The sequence below is a fragment of the Oryx dammah genome, unplaced genomic scaffold (genome assembly GCF_014754425.2).
Source record: "Oryx dammah isolate SB20612 unplaced genomic scaffold, SCBI_Odam_1.1 HiC_scaffold_12, whole genome shotgun sequence".
Taxonomy (NCBI): domain Eukaryota; kingdom Metazoa; phylum Chordata; class Mammalia; order Artiodactyla; family Bovidae; genus Oryx; species Oryx dammah.
In genome coordinates, this window is record NW_024070196.1 from 57,959,465 (window position 1) to 57,979,466 (window position 20,002).

The following is a 20,002-nucleotide window of genomic DNA, read 5'->3' on the forward strand; positions in this document are numbered from 1 at the left end:
CGCGGAGGATCATGACTGCGGCAGCGAACTGGGTGGCGAACGGGGCGAGCCTGGAGGATTGTCACTCCAACCTCTTCTCGCTGGTGAGTAGCTGGGCTGCGGGGAGGGGGCTGTGCCGTGGAGGGGGGGGGGTCGACCTCCGCCGCCGACCAACTTTCTCCTCCCGCCGCCGGGACTTCGCCCCTCCCTCGCCTCTCCCCGCCGTTCGCCTCTTGCCGATTCTCCCCCTTTTGGATCGTCTCTCCCTCGCCTTGGATCCCATCCAGTGTTTATTTGGCTCTTTAAAAATCATTTGTGAGCGCGGCGCTCGGCGTGGAATTTGCATGTGGAAGTCTCAAAGCTGCGGATTCTGGGTCGCACTTCGAACGCCCACCCGCTGTTGCAGTCGCACTCCCCTTCCCCTCCCTTTCCCCCTCTTTTCCCCCCTTAAATGTGGAAGGCTTTTGCCTTGTGTTGCCCGCGCCTGCGATAAGCAGCTTTTTTCCCCCCTTGTGTCGGATCGGCTGCCCGCCCGCCCGCCTTTTGAATTTTTTAAAAAATTCCATAATGACACCTGCAATTTCGCCCGAAAACAGTTGATTGAATGCGATTGTGTCAGTAAAGGACTCTTGCACCCGAAGCTCCGGCGATTGTAAACATCGACAGCCGCCTGCCTCTCGGGGCTTACTACACTGGAGAGCCTTAAAGCCATTGCACCGAGCCGACGGAAGGTGGAGAAAGCTTTTTTTTCTTTCTCTCCTCCTGTGTCTTTTAAAAACTGTTTTCTCTCTGCTCACAACGAATCCACACACACACACACACACACACAAAGCAACAAGCTGGGCGGTTTGATAACATCGCTTTTATCTGCCTTCGCCTCTCTCGCGCTCTCTCTCTGATAATTGACAACTTTTCCTTCGGATTTGAATCGCCTGCCTTAATCTTGAAGCAGTTAGGGTGTCAATTGTTCTCCTGGAAGCCTGGCATCCGACGATGGCGTCTAGATTCATCGAAATTAAAAATGTATAGGGTTCCAGAAACTCTTTCCTGGCGGTGGCAGTGACATTTGGTGGTAAATGCCATCTTTGCTTTTTTTTATTGGGTCGTATTACCTAGCTCTGAAAACATTCACGTTGTTAAACCTGGCGTTTAGACTAATAATTGCAGTGCGTGGTCTTTAAATATGTGCTTTGTGCATGAGTAACTGTATGTATAGCTATGTGCCCGGGAGACTACGAATTTGTTTAAATATTGAGCAAAGATTTGTAAACAGATGTAAGGCAATTATGTTTCAAGCGTGGAATATAATTGGAAAATTGGCTGAACGGTTTAATTTAGACTTTAAAAAAACTCAACTTTGTTTAAGTGGTGTACCCTTTTTGGGGGACTGCTTTTAGAGAACATGCATTTTGGAAATTGTTTTCGGTAACCTCTGCTGTACATAGAGCTTTATTTCCTCTTAATCTTTGTTTACACTGGATACATAATTTAGTGTTCAAATTGTAATTAGTTACATTTAATTATGGGTAGCATAGATGCTTTTTTTTTTTCCTTTGAGACTAGTGGAGAAATACAAATTCTTGCCAACTTTTCAAATGGAAGCTTTATTAAATATATTTCATTATGCAGATTTTAAAAAATGAAGACAAGCGATTTTTACCTACTGAGACCGAGTGACATAGTATCTGTGCTTTTACTGTAGTAATAGCAGGTCAGTTTTTTTCCTCCCAACATTTTTATTCGGATACTTAATCAAGTTACAAGTTGTGGTTCTCCCTTTCAGTCCTGTGATAACTTCCTCTTGCCTCCTCTTTCTTCTCTCAGTCTCTCATTTAGTATCACTCAGATTCTCAGGGACTTCCATAGGATAGCAAACATTGACTAAGGGGTATTTAAATGGTTTTTGTTTGGTGACTGTTGACTGCGTTGACACTTTATCAGGAAATTAAAATAACCAAGTAGATCACTGAGGAGAGATTCCCCCAAATTACCATATATCATGCTGACTGATAATGGCTTGTATATATGTGGCTATTTTGTATACAGTACCTTTCATGTAGGAATGAAAATACGTGTGTAGCCAGTCTTCAGTATATATCATTTCTTTTTTTATCCTTTTTTTTTTTAAAAGCTTAAGAATGATAATGTTTCTAAAGATGTTTAATATTGTTTTGGAGAAACAATTTGTAGGAGAGGATTCTGTGCTTTCTGACTTTCTAAAGGTTTGTGCTTAAACCAGGAATGATTTTTGAGTATACTTTTTTAAAACAGAATTATTGTTTAGGTAGCAACTTTGAAATGCAGAAATGCTTTTTTTTTTTTTGAAGGATTGTGGAATGTCTGTATTCTCTTATAGATGGAGGTTGGATAGCTGGTTATTAAATTGCAAATCCGTTAAAGAGCTGCTGATACTGTAAATTTTTCTTGCTCCAAATTGAGCATTTTCTTGAAAATCAGATACAGCAGCAACCTAGAATATCAAAAATATGTTGCCTAAAATACATTGTATAGAATAATTAATTCCAAAGGAGATAAAATCATCACCTGTTCAAAATAAAGCATGTATTATAAAAACTCTTAGTACATAATATTAGCATATAGTTTTCTTTTTGACCTGTAGTTTTTTTGAGCAAAGTATTGCTTATAGAGAATTTACCTAAATACTCTTATTAATGTGGATTGAAATGTAAGCTAGAGCTGATAAAGTTCTGTACCACATTAATGACCCACCCACTTTCTGTTACCTCAAGGTGTTCACCTGGCTTAGCAGGAGTTGATTTGTGCAGTCAGGTGCCTTAAAGATTTTTGTTAGTCCTTTACTTATTTTGTCTTCTGATATTCTACTGCATGGCATCATCATATTTCCTAAATTCTTTGTCAACCCTGCCCCTTTTCCTAACATGTGAAAAATGCCATTGTGCATACATGATATGGGTTATTCTTGCAGTTGTGAGATTTGTAGCTACTACATTAAATGCATGCCTGACTGTGCCTTTGTGACTCAGAACTGTTTTCTCATGCTGTCCATCACATTTCCGGGAGACTCTTGTTATGTATTCACTCAGTTATAATTCAGTTAAGTGTGTTAAATCTGCCCTTTTGGAGAGTGTACCAATGCCCTATGGGATGTCAACTCACCCTTGTGGAAAGACATGTTATAATTTCCAGATGTAAGTATATATTTACTTTTGTTTCTTTCTGTTTCTTATTCAAGATGATACGGAGAAAAGTGGTTTTATGTCCTTCATAAAGTATGTATATACTTCATAAAAGTATATACTCTTTGACACAGGGCAGTTTAATTCTTAGTTATGTATGCCCCACATTCATGTTGTTTTATTTGCATAGAATCTTCCTAACTATGGGGTAGTTGGGGGATGGTATCAAATTCTTCCTTCCTAAATTGAAATACGCATTAGTACATAATTCCTATTAAGGGCCATTCATTCAATATTTGAAGATTTTACAGTAATCTCTCATTCACCTGCTTTCTTTTTTCTTGAGATTTATTTTAATTTTTTTGCAGAGAGGGAAGATAGTTGTAGAAACTTGGAGATTTATTCTTTTGAGTTAGAACCAGATGGGGAGGACCATCAATTGAAAATGAGGAGAAGAAATGATTAATTTTCTCAAATGCCAATACTTTATATAGAGTATTTTTTTATCTGAGTTTCCAGTGTTAGTATTTACACATGAAGCGTCTTTTTTTCATGATGGTTCATTTTGTTTAATGATATTTATATATTTTTAATAGCAATAATTGCTTACCCGGTAGTGTTTGCCATATTAACCTCCAATTGCTAGTAAATATTTTTAAGTACATAATAGACAGCAATTTAAGGCATAGCATAGCAGTTTACTGGACCGTTTTAAAGAGCCATTTGTACGTGTGATGAGTTCATAATTTTAAAGAGAAAATAATGTACGCAGGACTTGTATGCTACAAAATATGTTGCTGTGTTATTGCTTGAAGAGTTCATTGAGAGGAAGTTAGGTTGCGGCTGCTTTGTGAGAATAAAGGCAGAGGGTGCCTTAGGACAGTGAGTGTTGAGTTTATGCCAGGTACTTATGTAGTTTAGCACTTTCTTTGGAATATTTTGGTCATTTTTTTCATGACTGTATTAGGTATTTGGGGAAAAAACCTTTAAGGCATTCTTTAAATGAAAATAAGTTATAGTAGTGGATTATATTAATTAGGCATGGAAAGATTCATCTTTTTTGTTCTCGGGCTAATTTAGCCTGGTTAATTCTGAGTTAATTGTATTCATCAAACATTTTCAAAGGTCTTCTCTGCTCTTGAGATTAATAAGAAAGATACTCTGTTACCACTTTATACTATAGTGAAGTGAAGTCGCTCAATCGTGTCCGACTCTTTGCGACCCCATGGACAGTAGCCAACCAGGCTCCTCCGTCCATGGAATTTTCCAGGCAAGAATACTGGAGTATGTTGCCATTTCCTTCTCCAGGGGGTCTTCGCAACCCAGGGATCGAACCCAGGTCTCCTGCATTGTAGGCAGACGCTTTAGGGTCTGAGCCACCAGGGAAGTCACTTTATACTATAGTCTATGTATTATCTATTGGCAAAAGATAGGAATATTCTATAGTAATGTTTAAGTTATTTAAAATTGAGGTGAAATTCAGTGTAAATAGTATTAAGATTATTTATCTGGATTTTTGAAATAAACAATTCAACTTTTTCTTAAAGTTTGATTCAGAGATAGACTAGATTGTTTTCTTTTTGGCCACTTGGATCTTAGTCCCCAGACCAGGGATCAAACCCATGTACTGGAAGAGAGTCCTAACCCCTGGACCTCTTGGGAATTCCCAGACTAGATATTTTTCTGAATGGTTTAATTTGTTTTCAGTAGAGGAAAAGCATAATCTTCTTTGAAATAGTAGTAGAAGATACTGATTTATTGTTGTTTTGAAAGTGGATGATATATTTATTCCACAGAAGTTAGCTACTGTGAGAGATTAGACAAAGTTTATGAGAATTAGTAATACAGTTGAATATTAGATGTTATTACTGAGCTGTGCATTGCAATCATTTATTAGAAATGGAGAAAAAGAGTTTCCGTGGCATTTCTTTTATTGTCCTTTATTTAAAATGTGTTATGTGCTAACTTGTTTTACAGACTGTGTTGTGGCTACCAGAATTTCTATTTTGTCATTGTATAAACATTGCTATTTCAAGAAATTGCATTTAGTGCATGGCAAAATGAGGTAATTAGGTAGGTAGTCTAAAAATGTGCTGTGGGGGATAGTTAAAAAATTTGCAGGCACACATTTTAGTTTCATAGGACTGGTTTAGAGATTGGAATTAATGAATCAATGGTTGTAATGTGTATTGGAATTTCGGACTTTCCTTCTCTCTTGAGTCATTTAACTTCTATCCAGTTCAGATAATTTCCTTTTATAGTATGTGCTTTCATTGTTTATTCGAAAGATTTGAAGGTGTTAGCTTTGTTCTGTTGGGGGAATTCACTTCATTACATAGGGGAGATGATTTTCCATTAATCTTGGTAAATATTAACATAAACGAGGAATTGTAAATTCATGTTCATTTGCATGAATGAAATATGTATGTGTGCTCAATTTTTGTTAAGTATAAAGTCACTTATGTACATCAGCATGGTTTTCTGTCTTTGCTTTAGTTTACACAAAAATAGTTTTAAATGCTTTTAATATGTGATTGATGTTTATTTCAGAGGCAGCTTCCCCAACGTACTACTTTGTTTTGTACTTAATTTTTGAAATCATCTGTAGTATAGATTGGATTCTTTTGTCATAAATTGGCTATCATAGTTCTCTTTTAGGAACTCCTGTTTTACTTGCATTTATATTAACATGTTTTAGTTATGTTTGTTGGAATAAAGTTGTTTTCCTTTTTTAAGCTAATGTCTTAGCGTACATTTGGATTCTAGTCAAGAAAGATGAGGGTTTTTTTTTTGTTGTTGTTGTTGTTCTTTCTAGATGAGAATTAGAAGAATCAGTGGTGTCCAAGGGAGAATGTTTATGCCATTGGCATTTCCATACTCTATAGTTTATTATGTATATTTCTGAATGTTTATTTTCTCATTCTAGATAAATTGTGGTAGTCTTATTAAAGCCGTATTTCTACTACTGTGAAATAGCACAGAGCCCTGGTTGACAGCTTTCTGCATTTTGTACTTCTTCCAAGTACAGTGAAATTCCATTACTGTTAAAGGAACATCCTGAGTTGATTCTTTTAAAATTTCACTTATGCCTTTATTTTACATTGTTTAAATTTGTAACTTAGAAAAAAACACATGAAAAGGAAGATAAAGAGAATTAGGTAAATTTTCAGGTAAACATGTTTTCTCAATCTTCACTAGATCTCTTTACTGTAATAATTGTCTTGATTTATATTAAATCACTACATTAATTGGATATATTTAAGACATTTGGTATTAAAATTAAATTTGAAGAAATGATTTTTTCAGATAAAATATATCATTAATTGTGCACAGAATTCTTTATAATACTAGTGGAAATTACAAAGATTGTTCACATAAAACATATTAAGTTGCATGAAAACCATGATCCTTCCCCTAGCTCCCATCGATACATTTCTGAGGAAGTATTTTTGCATGACACATAAAGTTCCCACAGTCCATCTGTGCTTAATTTGAGAGCTAATAAGTAAGGTATTCAAAAGAGTAAAATAGGTGTGAAAAAGCATTTTGTGTTGGCAGTTCACAAGATTGAGTAATAATGTCCTAAAGAGAAATAAGGGAAAACATACATATGTCCAACTCAGGAACCAGCTCCTAGTTTTACTGCACATGCATATGTTTGGCACAGTCCTCCTCATCTTTAAGTAGGTCAGATGTCATCGCCCTGTGAAGATTTCGTTGACTCCCACAGATCAAACTTGTCACTCTTGCTCCTTCCATATACCTCCTCTGTCTATCTCTGATAATCATATGAACTTCTATAGGGCAGTGACCCTGTCTTAAGCCATCTTTGCATTCCCTTCATAGTTAAAACGCTGGTTAACTCAGTTGAATGAACGAATAACTGGACAACTATTCTCTTCCCCACCTTGTTTCATAGGGGAGTTCTCATTACCCATTTAGGCCCTGATCACAACGTGTTGTTATTTTTGAAGTTTATTTAGCTGTTCAGCTCTGTGTTCTGAACATACATTGTTTAGGCTGTATGTACTGTTGCTTGGTAATATTTTAGATGAGTTTTAGGAAATCTTTCTTAAAAATTTCCAGCTGATCAAGAGATGCATGCTTATACCCCAAAGGAGTAGGAATTTGGTTCCTATCTAGATTTTGTGTAAGGTGGTAGCAATCTAATAGATTTTGGAACCTGTTGGAGATTTTGTTTGAGGTTTGATCCAAAATTCCTCCATTTTCATTCTCTAAGAAGTATCCTGTAAGAAGGCTTTTGCTTAATCTTCAGTTACAAGATTACTTTCTATGAGCCCAGTGAAATGGTAGTAAACCTGTAATAGGGAAAGTTGAGTGGTATTCAACACCCCCCCCCTTTTTTTTTTAAACTAATGACTATATCTGGTTGGTCACATAATGGTTCTGTGCCTCATTTTCTCCTATAAACTTGATGGAAATACGGGCGTCAGGAGGTGTGAGAAATCATTTTGAGTATCTTTTAAGGAAAGCACTTTCGATGACTAGATAATGTTTTTTAATAGGAAGAGTCTTCTGGCAAATTACAACTCAAGTTATAGAGTAACCCTAGACAGTTAATCAGGAAGTGGAACAGCAAAATTACTTGTTTTAAGTATGGCAGTTATGTTGAATTTGTGCTTTTTGAGGGGAGCAGAAGATTAAATTGTTCTTGTGTCTTTCTTTATAAATGAGCCATCTTTAGATGTCACAACTTTTCATTTGTGTATATGATTCTCAGGTTGCACAGTGTGTCTTTAATAAGCTGGGTGATTTTGCTGTGCCAACCCTGAGCTCTGACTGGCTGAGACTGGAGATTGAACTGTGACTCTTATTTGGTAGTTTAAGCTATTAATTCTTTGGCAGCTCCAGAGTGCTCTTTGAACTTTAAATAGCAGTTCTATTAACATTTTGAGATTTGTCTCAGGGAATGTCAGAAATAGTACTTAATAAATATCTTTTTCTTTTTAAAGACTAAATCACATTTTAGTGTGACACACATGTCATAACCCTTACTTTGTTTTGAACAAAGTATATCCTCAACTGCAAGCCAGTTTCTATTTTCCATTTAATATGTGGCGACATCTAAAAATATTTAGACCTTGTTGAAGGAAGGAAAGCCCCTCTACCCCAGTCTGTAGTTTTAGTCATGTTGATTATGAACAGTGTCCTAAGTTTTTATCCAAAGTGTAGAATTTTCCATGTAGTGGTCTCCAGCATTCTAAATATTAGAAAAAGTTAATTTGTACGTAAGTTTGCTTTTAAATAAAACCTACCCTTAATTCTGTAGCTACAAATAATGGTTAGCCTATTGTACTGTACTTAATTACTTGTATTATAGAACTCAGATGCTATTTATGTGAGCATTTTTATGGGAAAGTTTAGGTTATTAGGAGTACCTTTCCTCTGACTATAGTGCTGGCCATCAGAGCAGGCCTTCCCTAAAACCCATCTTAGCTCCAGGCAGTGGGAATGAGGCCCACCCAGACTCTGGGCATGTTTGAAGGGTAGGAGAGGATTGCTGTCTGAAAGAGGGTCTTGAAGAGGGCATGGAGAGGTGAGGATGGCCTCTTCCCAATGGGAAGAACAGTTTTGCACCAAGGATTTAAGCAGATATTCCCTTTCTTTTCTGAGGGTATTTGCTGCTGCTTCCTCTTTGCTGATGTACTCCCTAAAATGTAGGGAGCAGGAACAGGTTCTGTGATGTCATCTTTGCGCTTTAGCTTTTCCCTTCTCTTTTTTCCTTCATTCACTTTTAAAGACAATCTTTTCTACTTGCTATGTTGTATGGTAAATAAGCACATGAGAGTCTCAGTGAAGGCAAAGGGAATTGGGGGTGAGATTGGATGGGGTAACTAATAAATTAGTATTTAGACAATTTTTTTGAATGTTAATGGTTAAGGACAGGGAAACCTGGTGTGCTGCAGTCCATGTCGCAAAGAGTCGGACATGACTAAGCGACTCAACTACAGATGCTTGAGAAATTTAGGCTGTATATAATTTATTTTCAAATAATGTACATACATCAGAAATACCTGAAGTCTGGCTTGGTTTTACAGAAGGGCTAATGAGCTTCCCTAGGGAATAGTAGTAAAATAGTAGTAAAGAATCTGCATGTAATACAGGAGATGTGAGTTTGAAGATCCCCTGGAGGAAGATCCCTTGGAGCGAAACGGCAACCCACTCCAGTTTTCTTTCCTTGGAAATCCCATGGACGGAGGAGCCTGGCGATCTATAGTCCATGGGGTTGCAAAAGAGTCAGAGACAGCTGGCTTAGCGACTAAACAACGAAGGGTTTGATATGTAGGATAAAGACCTGCATATACTATTGATGTTTAGTTTCTATAAGATTGTATATGGTAAGTGCAGAGGGAGAGCAACGTGAACAGATAGCATAGTAACTCAACCAGAAAAACTTGGGAATTTTAAACTGGGTCTTGAAGGAATCGATGGATATGGCTTCTTAGAGGGGGATGGAAAGGTTGCATATTTGGAAGCTCAGTTGTCAACTCTCTCTGTTCTTGAGAATATTTCCTAAGTGGTATATAGGAGAGCACTTCTAATCTATGGTCTTGGTTCCCTTTTAAAAAACAGTACAAAAACTTACTGAAGTCTGCTTTTTGTTAGGTGAAAAATTTGAAGTGTGGGCAGACTGATTTAGGTTAAGAAGTGGTGATGTTAAAATAATCAGTTTTCTAAAATAATTCAGTTTTGAACTTTAAAAAACAGTGCTATATTACTCAAAATGCTAATGACTAAAGTGACAAATATTTCAGAAACTGGACAGACGTGAATCTTAAATGAGCAGATGGGATATGAAACTAAAAGTGGGAGATAATCCAAGATGATATAGAAACTATTATGAGAAATGAATTGAGGAAAAACAAGTGTGTTAAATGGTATTACATTTAATAATATGTTTAAAAGCCTTTCTAGGATTGCTCTCTTAAATAGACAAATTGGAATTGTTGAGCTGTGTAACCTATCATTCTTTAAATTTTGTGCATTTAAAACAAATTAGATTTTGGTCTAGAATTACTTCTCATGAAGCCTAGACATTCAAGTCATGAATATATATGTTAAAGTGTTTTCAGTAGACAATATAAATTTGCTTTATCTGACATAAAAATAATAAGGAATAATCGTAATTTTCAAAGACAATTGTGGTGGACCTTGAAGGAAAGAGTTAAGGAGAGGAAGATGAGGAAGTTTCCTGTTTGGGCAGCTTGATACTTGGTTGAAATAATTACATATGCTTATTGAGGTTAGAACCTGAATTACAGCAGCTTGCAAAATGAATAAATGGTACACTTCGCAGCTGAAGAAACTTGATTGTGAAACAAGCGGTGATATGGGAGTGGGAAGGGTAAGAGACTGAAAGGTAGATGAAGGCAGTTTTTCAGAAGGCCAGAGCCTCATTTGTATTTGTAGGTTAGGAGCAACTGTAGTAGAGAGATGGAAAGAAAAATGAAAGATACAAGAGTAGTTGATAATCAATGAAACAGTCAGGCTGGAAATGATGTTAAGAACCCAGGTGATGGGATTAGCACTGGGAAAAGAGTAAGACACCTGAGAAATAAAAGCTGTGAGGGTATAAGAAATGAATAAGTATGAAGGAAGTGGGACAATCTCAGTTGTAGCTTGAGTGCTTTTTAAGTTCAAAGACTAAAAGATACTGAGCTTGAGCCTGAATAAACATGTAAAATTTTTTTTTGTTAAAAATTTTGCATTTTACTTGATGTTCTTGTTACTATCAACCATTTTTGTTTTAATTTTCCTTTAATGGTTGTTTTAAGTAGGTCAGATGTCACTTGCTTTGGTTGTACATTTCACAATTACGAAACTAATTGTGAGCTGGTCACATTGGGACTAGAACTCATCTGCCCAAATGAGAAGCTTTCTTCAAAGTAGACTCCTTTGAAATGGATCAGATATTGATGCCATTGTCTGGTATCTTTTGGTCTTTTTCTTTTGGAATTTCTTTTAGAGACAGTTTAGTCAGCTGTCCTGAAAAGTCTTATTTTAAAGTATACTTCTTTGGTCAGTGTCTTTTCTCTTCTCTCGGTTCTGCTTTTTGCTGTAAATTATTGCTTATGTCAGTAATTTAGTACCTTCTGATGGGGGTTTTACTGGTGTTGAGCAAAAGTCCTGGGAAGAACTCTGCTTTTGGCTATACAGTTGACCCTTGAACAACATGGGTTTGAACTGCATGGGTCCATTTATATTTAGGTGTATTTCAGTAAATAAATACTGTAGTATTATGTGACCTGTTCCATGGATTGAGTTCATGGATAAGGAGAGCTGACTGTGAAGTTACACATGAATTTTCCACTCTGCAGGGTAGGCAGGCAGTTCAAGGGCCAGCTGTATTGGAATGCATACATAATGCATATATGCTAAGAGCTCCTTCCTTGCTTGTACAACTGCCTTCCAGGTTCTCTGTCTGGTGCTTCAGTGTGTTTGTTTCAGTACAGTATCAGTGGAGGTGGATTTAGTGGTCCCTTGATTGGACTAGATATTGGGAGTGCCATTTTTGCTCTCTGGGGATCAAGGCAGATTATCAGAAGAGGAGGAATGGAATTGTAAGTTGTGCTCTGTCTGTGTCTGTCTAGCAAATGTCAGCTATCTTCCTGAGCTTCATTTTTGGCTTCTTGTTGTTTAGTCGCTAAGTTGTGTCTGATTCTTTTGCGACTCCATGGACTGTAGCCCACCAGGCTTCTCTGTCCATGGGATTTCCTAGGCAAGAATATTGGAGTGGGTTGCCATTTACTTCCCCAGGGGATCTTCCTTACCCAGGGTTTGAACCCATGTCTCTTGCATTGGCAGGCAGATTCTTTAACACTGAGCCATGTCGGCAGCCTCCTCAATTTTGGCTAAATGGAAGTAATTGTTAAGAAAAGCCTTAGGATAAATAAAATATCCTATTGAGACAATTTCTTTAGGTTTTAACAGAAAGTTTGGCCTGTGAGACCAAAGTAATTTACCTTTGTCTACTTAGTGTTGCTTTACTCATTTGAGGCTGCCCATGTAGTCAACTGTGGGCTTCCCTGGTGGTTCAGACGGTAAAGAATCTGCCTGTAATGCGAGAGGCCTGGGTTAGATCTGGGTTTGATCCCTGGGTTGGGAAGATCCCCTGGAGAAGGAAATGGCCACCCACTCCATTATTCTTGCCTGGAGAATCCCATGGACAGAGGAGCTTTGTGGGGCTTTGTGGGGGTACAGTCCATGGGGTCACAAAGAATTGGACATGAGGCAGCAAAGATTAGCAAATTATGTGTGTATTTAGGACTTTACTTTCTCACGGTGGTCTGCCTTAACATTCAGTGTTAGAGGAGGTGGTGCAAAGGATGTTTGATCTGTGGCAGGCATGCCTGTACTGTTTAGATTGAGTTGCAGTGGCAAGGATTATTTTCTGCTTTTGAATTCAGGAATATCATGAGAGTTTTCTCAATCAGCTTTGTTCCTATGGTTTTCATGTTACATAGATGATTTTATTCATAATAATTTCTCTTTAAAAAAACTTTTCACATTAAAAAATGAGAATTGAAATCCTGTCAAAAAGTGTGGCACTGTAATCCTAGATTTGTAGATATTTGGGGAAAATTTACTTAAATGATATTATTCTAAACAAATAATAGGCACTTTAAAATTTTACAGATGTATTTAACACCTGAACGGTTTAACATTTAGAATTTATACCAGAGCATAAATCTACATTGTAGCTACTGAAGACCATAAATGTTTACCTTCTGAAATATAAGTCTAAGTTACTAAAAACATTTTTCAAAGAGTATTGGTTTATATACAAAGTGTTATCATGGGTATGGATTGAATCAAGTGTTGTGATCCCAAATATACAAATTCTTTAGTTGTCTGTAAATTACTTGAGATACGTATGAAAATAATGTTTTGTTGCTGTTTGGTGATATCATGGTGAAACCGCGCTTTGCAACCCAGACAGATGGTGTGGTTCTTGAGTCTGTCTGCAAGCTCCTACAACACTTAATTACACAGCAGAATGATTCTCATGAGAACCCAGCCTTTGCTGTGTGTAAGCTAATGAACTGTCTTTTTTAGTAAATTTTATAAATTTGGTTTGAAAAAGAAGTACTTGTTTTTAGGAAACTTTTCTAATAACTGTGTTAAGATGAATAGCCTGGTTGGATAGTTTATATGGTGAACTCAAGAAATAGTCTAGATGGAAAACAAATGGGATTCGGTAAGGTAGGTGCTTATCTTCTAAAGTGACTTAGACTTTGTTGTCAAACTTTCTCATATGGTAGATGTGATACATTGTTAACAACTCTAAGAGCTGATTTTAACAAATTCCAGAAAACTGAGAAATTTGTCAATATGTGTTTACATTCATTTAAAAGATAACTTGATTTTAGAATCCTTGTTGTCCACCTTACATTTTAATATTGGAATTGAAAATTAAAATATTTTAAATAGTGAAATTCAGTTTTAACACATTAGGTGGATAGAACTTTATTTTAGCTATTTTGTAAAAGTTGAGTTGGAGGTAATAGTATGTGGTTGAGATAAATAAATTTATCAGTTACATAAATAATTGCATACATAATACATTAAGAATTCATTTCTAGATACCCTTGGAAATTATTCTTTTGTTGAGTTTACTTATTTTTATTTAATGCTTATAAGAGACAATCCTGAAAGATGATGTTTGATGCTATATTGGGTGACATGAAGGAGCTGGAAGTTTATTCTGTATGCACAGGGGAGTGCCTGAAGGCTACTGAGGAGAATAATGACCTGACCAGATTTATGTTTCAGAGAGAAAACTCATGTGGGCTCTGTGTAGTGTCAGCTGTAATAGCAGAGAAACCCCAAAGGCAGAGAGAAGGCTCTTAGAATAGTCTAAATCTGAGAAATTATGCAGGGTCAGTAGGAATGAAGAGAAAGAAATGGTATCAAGTAATATTTTGGAGGTAGAATTGACAGAAGTTGGTTACCAAATTTTGTCATAGGAGAGGAATCAAATGGCAAACCAGATATTCTTGGTTTTATAGCATTTGTGTTCTTGTTTATACAAAACAAAGAACTGTTAGTGGCATCCATGAGCTATAGTTGTTAAAAAGAGCTATGCTTTGATCATAGTCATATATATATGTGAAAGTATTCACTGAGCCTGAGTTCTTGCTATTAAGTTATGCCCCGTGGAAGTCAACAGTTTTAAAATTAATTATAGACAAGAGCTGGGGGCAGAAAGAAAGAGATAGTGGGGAAAAAGTAAAAACAAACATTAGCCTTTATAACCTGCCTATTTTCAGAAAAGACTTGAGGCAATGGGAACAAGAGTTCTCTCCTAAATCGAGAATAAGATTTAGGAGCAAGGAGGGGTGAATTAAAAAGATGGGGAAGGAAGGAGAAGGCAAGACTGGTAGGCTGAGTAGAGAGATGTGGGTGATGAATGGTGGTTGTTTGTAGGTGGGAATGAAGAATATTTTGGTAGCGGAAGAGCTCTTGAAATGTTGATGATCAGAAATGGGTGTGGAGAAACTCTGACAGAAAAGATAGATGGGGGTGTACCCCAACAGCAGTGGCTCTATCAGCATTTGTTACATAATGCTTCCGCTTTTAATAGTGGTAAGCTCAGAAAGCAGGTTACATTTTCCCTCTGTAAATCTACTATGGGTGGTTTTCACTTAGTTTTTTTATTTAAAGGTTTTATTTATATTAAGATTTAAAGGCTTTCTTTATATTTAATTTCATATTAGTGATATTATGGGTAGGAGGATGAAAAAGACTTTTACCCCTGTTTTTCTTCTTGCGTTTGTGGAAACTGCCGGTTTTTAGGATAAACTAGAGGACAGTTGTAAAGACCAGAAAACAGTGTGTATCTTTGACACCTCTTTATTCTGATTTTGAGTTCCTTTAAATTTTCATACCTATCATCCTGTTCTTTCTCAGCACTTAGGTTTCTGGTTGGACAATGTTTTTATAGATACTGAGAGTATCATTGTTATGCCACGTCAGATTTCTGCCTTACATGTTGGGAAAAGTTTTCCCTTCGCCCCTCACTTTCTGCCCATCCCTCCCTACCCCTTTCCTTTTTCAGCACATTCCTGGACTTCTTGTGCTCTGGAGCTTTCCCTACCCGCTGCACTTTCACTTGGCAGCACCAGTTCTCAGTTAAGCGCTAAAATGTACATATGCACTTCAGAACCTTTTGATGTAATCTCCTTGCTGTGGTGGGGATCCTCTCCAGTTGTTTTGAGTGCACTTACTGGCACAGCATGTGCTATCCATTGTCAATTGGCTGTAATTCATTCAGCCTTCCCATGCGGGTACATTTTTAACTTGGCTACCCTGGAGGTGGAGAGTTGGCTTTCTTGCAGTTGCATTTTTCTGTAATTTCTCTCCAAGTGAGGTCGTACTAATGAAATACAAAATATTTCCAAGAAATAAAACTTCCAAGAAATTTAAACTGCATAAAGTGCCTACGTAATCCAGACACACCGTTAGATCTGTGTGTGTTAGACACACACAACTTTTCTATTCTTGTTAACGTGCAATTTTTGAAAAACAGATATAATCACAGGGTAAATACAGTTCTTTATTCAGCTGTATGCACTAGCATATTTTCCATGTGGTTACCATTTTCACAGTTATAATTTGAAAGAGAAAAGTATTTTATAAATTTAATTAATTTTATAATTTAATAATTCAATATTGTTAACAGGAGGTTCCCCTTCCCCCATGTAGGGGTAACTACCAGTTGTTTAATTTTTATCATTCCAGGTTAGTTTACTTTTTATCATTCCAGGTTTTTTAAAAATATGTTTGTGTGCTTATAAACTTGCAGTTTCAAATTGTTTTCATTAGATAATAGCATGTATAAATCATACATAAGGTACAATCATGATATATTGAACACCCATGTACCTAATACCCAGAGTAAGAAAAAGAACATCTTATCATTTGTGAAGTCCTGTGATTGCTTTCCATTCTCTTTTCTATCCCTTCAAAGGTAATTATTCTGGATTTTATTTTTATCATCTGTTTTTAAACAAAGTTTTAATCATGTGAATTTAGTGTGTTATATATATATATACACACATATATATAGTTTTGGATTTTGGAACTTTTTATAAATGAACTGTATTCCTTTGCAACTTACCTTTTTATTTAATACTATGTTCCAACAATGTGCAATTACCATTTACTCATGTACCACAGTTTGTTTATGCATTCAGTTGAAGATGGTCGTATTTGTAGTTAAAAAAATTACAGGTGGGGGCTAATTCTCCCATTTTCCCTGCAACATACGTTTCAGCTTAACATTTAAAAAATATTAAAGTCATAGAATCAAAGTCTCAAAATATTTTCGACTTAGTAAATTTAGATATACCTCACTGTTGTTATTTTTTTAAGCGATTGTATCATGTTTCACAGGATTGGGTATTTAACCATCAACTGTGAGAAATATTATAATTCAGTTTTTTCTGTAACAAGTAGTTATGCATTTTTGATAGTTATAACCATAAATTCTTCAGAAAGATGTGTCAGTTTATATTTCCTTGGGCAATAATGTAAATGCCTAATTCCTCTATCCTCACCTATTGTGAAACTTAAATTTTTATACTCTGAGCAGAAAATATCTCAGTATTTACATTTTAAGTTTCTTTATTCTAATGACGTTATGAGAATGCTTTTATATAAACGGGTATACATATTTTGTGAATTTTCTTATTTTTCAAAAGCATTTAATCTCTAGAAAGCCTTCTGTTTTCTTTTTCTATTTAAAATTTCCAACCATTCACTAACAGGCATCTTTATTTCAGGTTACATTTTCACATGTTGCACACATTCTCATGTCAGAGCTTTTGCTCTGAAAGTGCTTACTGAATGCCTGGAATTGCTTAACTTCTTGCCAGCTACATAAATTTTCTCATCAAGATCCTGATGAGATAGATACCACTGTTCCCATTTTTCAGATAAGAAAACTGAATCGAGCTTATAGTAACTTGCCTTAGGTCACACAGCCAGCCAGTCATGGAGCTGAGTCACTGACTTAAAAGCCTGAGCACTTAGCCTAGTGCATTGTATCCTGTGCTCCTTTCTTTTGTCTAAATCCTTTTAGAGTTTTTGTGAAGCTCTTCCTAGCGATTCCAGACATTATTGGTCTCTTTCTTTTCTGAGCCTTTAAAAAATTAACAGTGTAGACCATATAATTTAGCATAAGCATGAAGATAGAAGTCACTGGAGCATATAGATTTGCCTGAGATTAATGGAGTGATAACACAGTTTACATTTTTAAAAAGTTTCATCAGAGATTAATGGAGTAATAACGCAGCTTAAAATTTCTTCCCACAGATAGGCAGGTGTTTTTTTTTTTTTCCTCCTAGACTACTTTATTCCAAATAGAGAAATCAGTTGAAAAATTAGGGTGGTTTGTTTTGGTCAATGACTGGGCAAGATAAAAACCTAGGTAACTGTATAGTCTCAAAAAAACTCATCATCTCACTAAAAATTTTTTTGAAAATGAAAAACCAGTTGCTGAAATGCTCATCAGAAATGATTTATTATAGTAACATAATCATATGCTTATTTCAAAATAAAAATAGCTTAAACAAGGTAGAAATTTCCTTTTTTGCATACATGCAACCTGGAGGCAGCATTAGAACTGGCTTGGTTACTTTTCTCAGTCATCAAGGGACCCAGGCTCTTCCTTTCTTGTTATTCCATCATCTCTAGTTTATCACAAGTAGCATATTGTCCAAGATGGCTTCTCAAACTCTAATCATCCTGGTGACATTCTAGATAGGAAGGAGAAGGAACTGTAGGAGGGCCACACCCCTCCTTTTAAAGGAAACTTCTAGGACATTCTTTACAACACGTCTGGCCATACTTAACCTCAGGGAGGCTGGGAAATGTAGTTCTTCAAGTGAGCACATTGTTTTCCCCAGCATTGGAGTGTGTGTTACTGTGGAGGAAGGAGCCGTTCATGCTTGGGTAGGCAACTGACAATCTCTGATATACAGAGAAAGTAACATAAAATTTTAATTTATAGTCTTATTGCAGTTGGATAAGAAATCATCCCAATGTCACTAATGAACTTCATTTAATAGTTCCCAGATATTTCATAAGAATTCTCTTTTAGTTAACTTTAATAAATATAAATCATTAATCAGTGTCCTGATATAGTTAGGCGTGAAAATAACTTTTTTGAAAATATTGTATACTTTGTAAAAGAGATTCATTTATATTGGAGATACACAATATGGTTACATTGGCTATATTAAAAATAGATTTTTTTTCTTTGAGAGATTTTTTAATGTAGATTCTTTCATTTAATACATACATTTTAAAATTATCTTTATTGAGGTATAGTTTATATACAGTAAAATATTACCCACCTTAAGCAGTACAGATTTATGAGTTTTGATGAATGTGTAGTTGGTGAAACCATTCCCCACCTCCAGGCAACCACTGATCTTCTGTTACTGTAGACTCATTTTGCCTTTTCTAGGATATTTTATGAATGGAATCATATAGTATATAGTCTCTTTTGTGTGGCTTCATATTGTTTAAATAGATAATTCCTTTTTAGTGCTAAGTTGTAGTTCTGTGTATTGATACACCACAATTTGCGTATCCATTCATTTATTGATGATTATGAACTTTCATGTACTGGTTTTTATGTGGGGCATATGTTTTTATTTCTGTAAATATCCAGGAGTACACTTGCTGAATCATGTGGGAAATATAGATTTCACTTTATTAAGTACTGCTCAGCTTTAAAAAGGTGGTTGTGCCATTTTACATTGCAGCCAGCTATGTATGAGTTCTAATTGCTATTCCAGAGTAGCAAAGATTTTCTCTTATGATTTCTTCCAGAGGTATCTTAGTATTTTTTCCTGTGGTTAAGTGATCCATTTTGAGTTAATTTTTTGTGTGGTGTGATGTAAGGGTTGAAGTTATTTTTGCTCATGGGATATCTAGTTATTCTAGCATTGTTTGTTGAAAAGACTTATGTTTTCCCCTATACCTATCAAAAATCTGTTGAACGTATTGAATGTATGTGTGTTGCGTGCCTTGTCGGATCCCCAACCAGGGGTCGACGCCAGGCCCTCGGCAGTGAGAGAGAGGCGTCCCGGCCGCTGGACTGTCAGGGAGCTCCCTGTGTTCCGTTCCTTTGCTCTACCTACTTCTGCCGCGAGCACACAGTCATGATTGTTGAAATCTTACTGTGCATCTTGAAATCAGGATAAATTCCCAACTTTGTTCTTTTTCAAAATTGTTTTGGCTCTCATGAGTACTTTGCATTTCAATGTAAGTTTTAGAATCAATCTGTTAATTTATTAAGGAAAACTGCAGGGATTTGACTGATGTCTGGTTGACTCTGTAGATCGACTTGGGGAGAATTGATAGGTGAACAGTTTTAGATGTTCTAATCCGTAAACATGTTCTAGCTCTCCATTTCTTTAGATCTTTAATTTCTCTCAGCATTTTTTTGTAGTTTTTGGTGTATAGGTCTGTAACATATGTTATCAGATTTATCTCTGAGTACTTCATATTTTTCAATGCTGTTATAAGTGGCGTTGCTTTTTAAATATTATTTTTAAATTGTTCACTGCTAGTATGTATTCTGAGAAGGCAATGGCACCCCACTCCAGTATTCTTGCCTGGAAAATCCCATGGACGGAGGAGCCTGGTGGGCTGCAGTCCATGGGGTCGCTAAGAGTCAGACCCGACTGAGCGACTTCACTTTCACTTTTCACTTTCATGCACTGGAGAAGGAAATGGCAACCCACTCCAGTGTTCTTGCCTGGAGAATCCCAGGAACAGGGAAGCCTGGTGGTCTGCCATCTATGGGGTCGCACAGAGTCAGACACGACTGA

At 36.3% G+C, this 20,002-nt stretch overlaps 1 protein-coding gene across 2 annotated transcripts in view; it reads left to right on the plus strand.

Annotated features, from left to right (window-relative positions):
* Nucleotides 1-6: 6 nt before the first annotated feature.
* The window catches only part of MED13L (mediator complex subunit 13L), a 283,774-nt gene continuing 263,778 nt past the window's right edge, over nt 7-20,002 (plus strand). For both annotated transcript variants that reach the window (XM_040251636.1, XM_040251637.1), the window contains exon 1: nt 7-83. In XM_040251636.1, the coding sequence (XP_040107570.1) occupies nt 12-83 (72 nt within the window). In that variant the 5' untranslated portion in view covers nt 7-11. The remainder of the gene's footprint in view (nt 84-20,002) is intronic.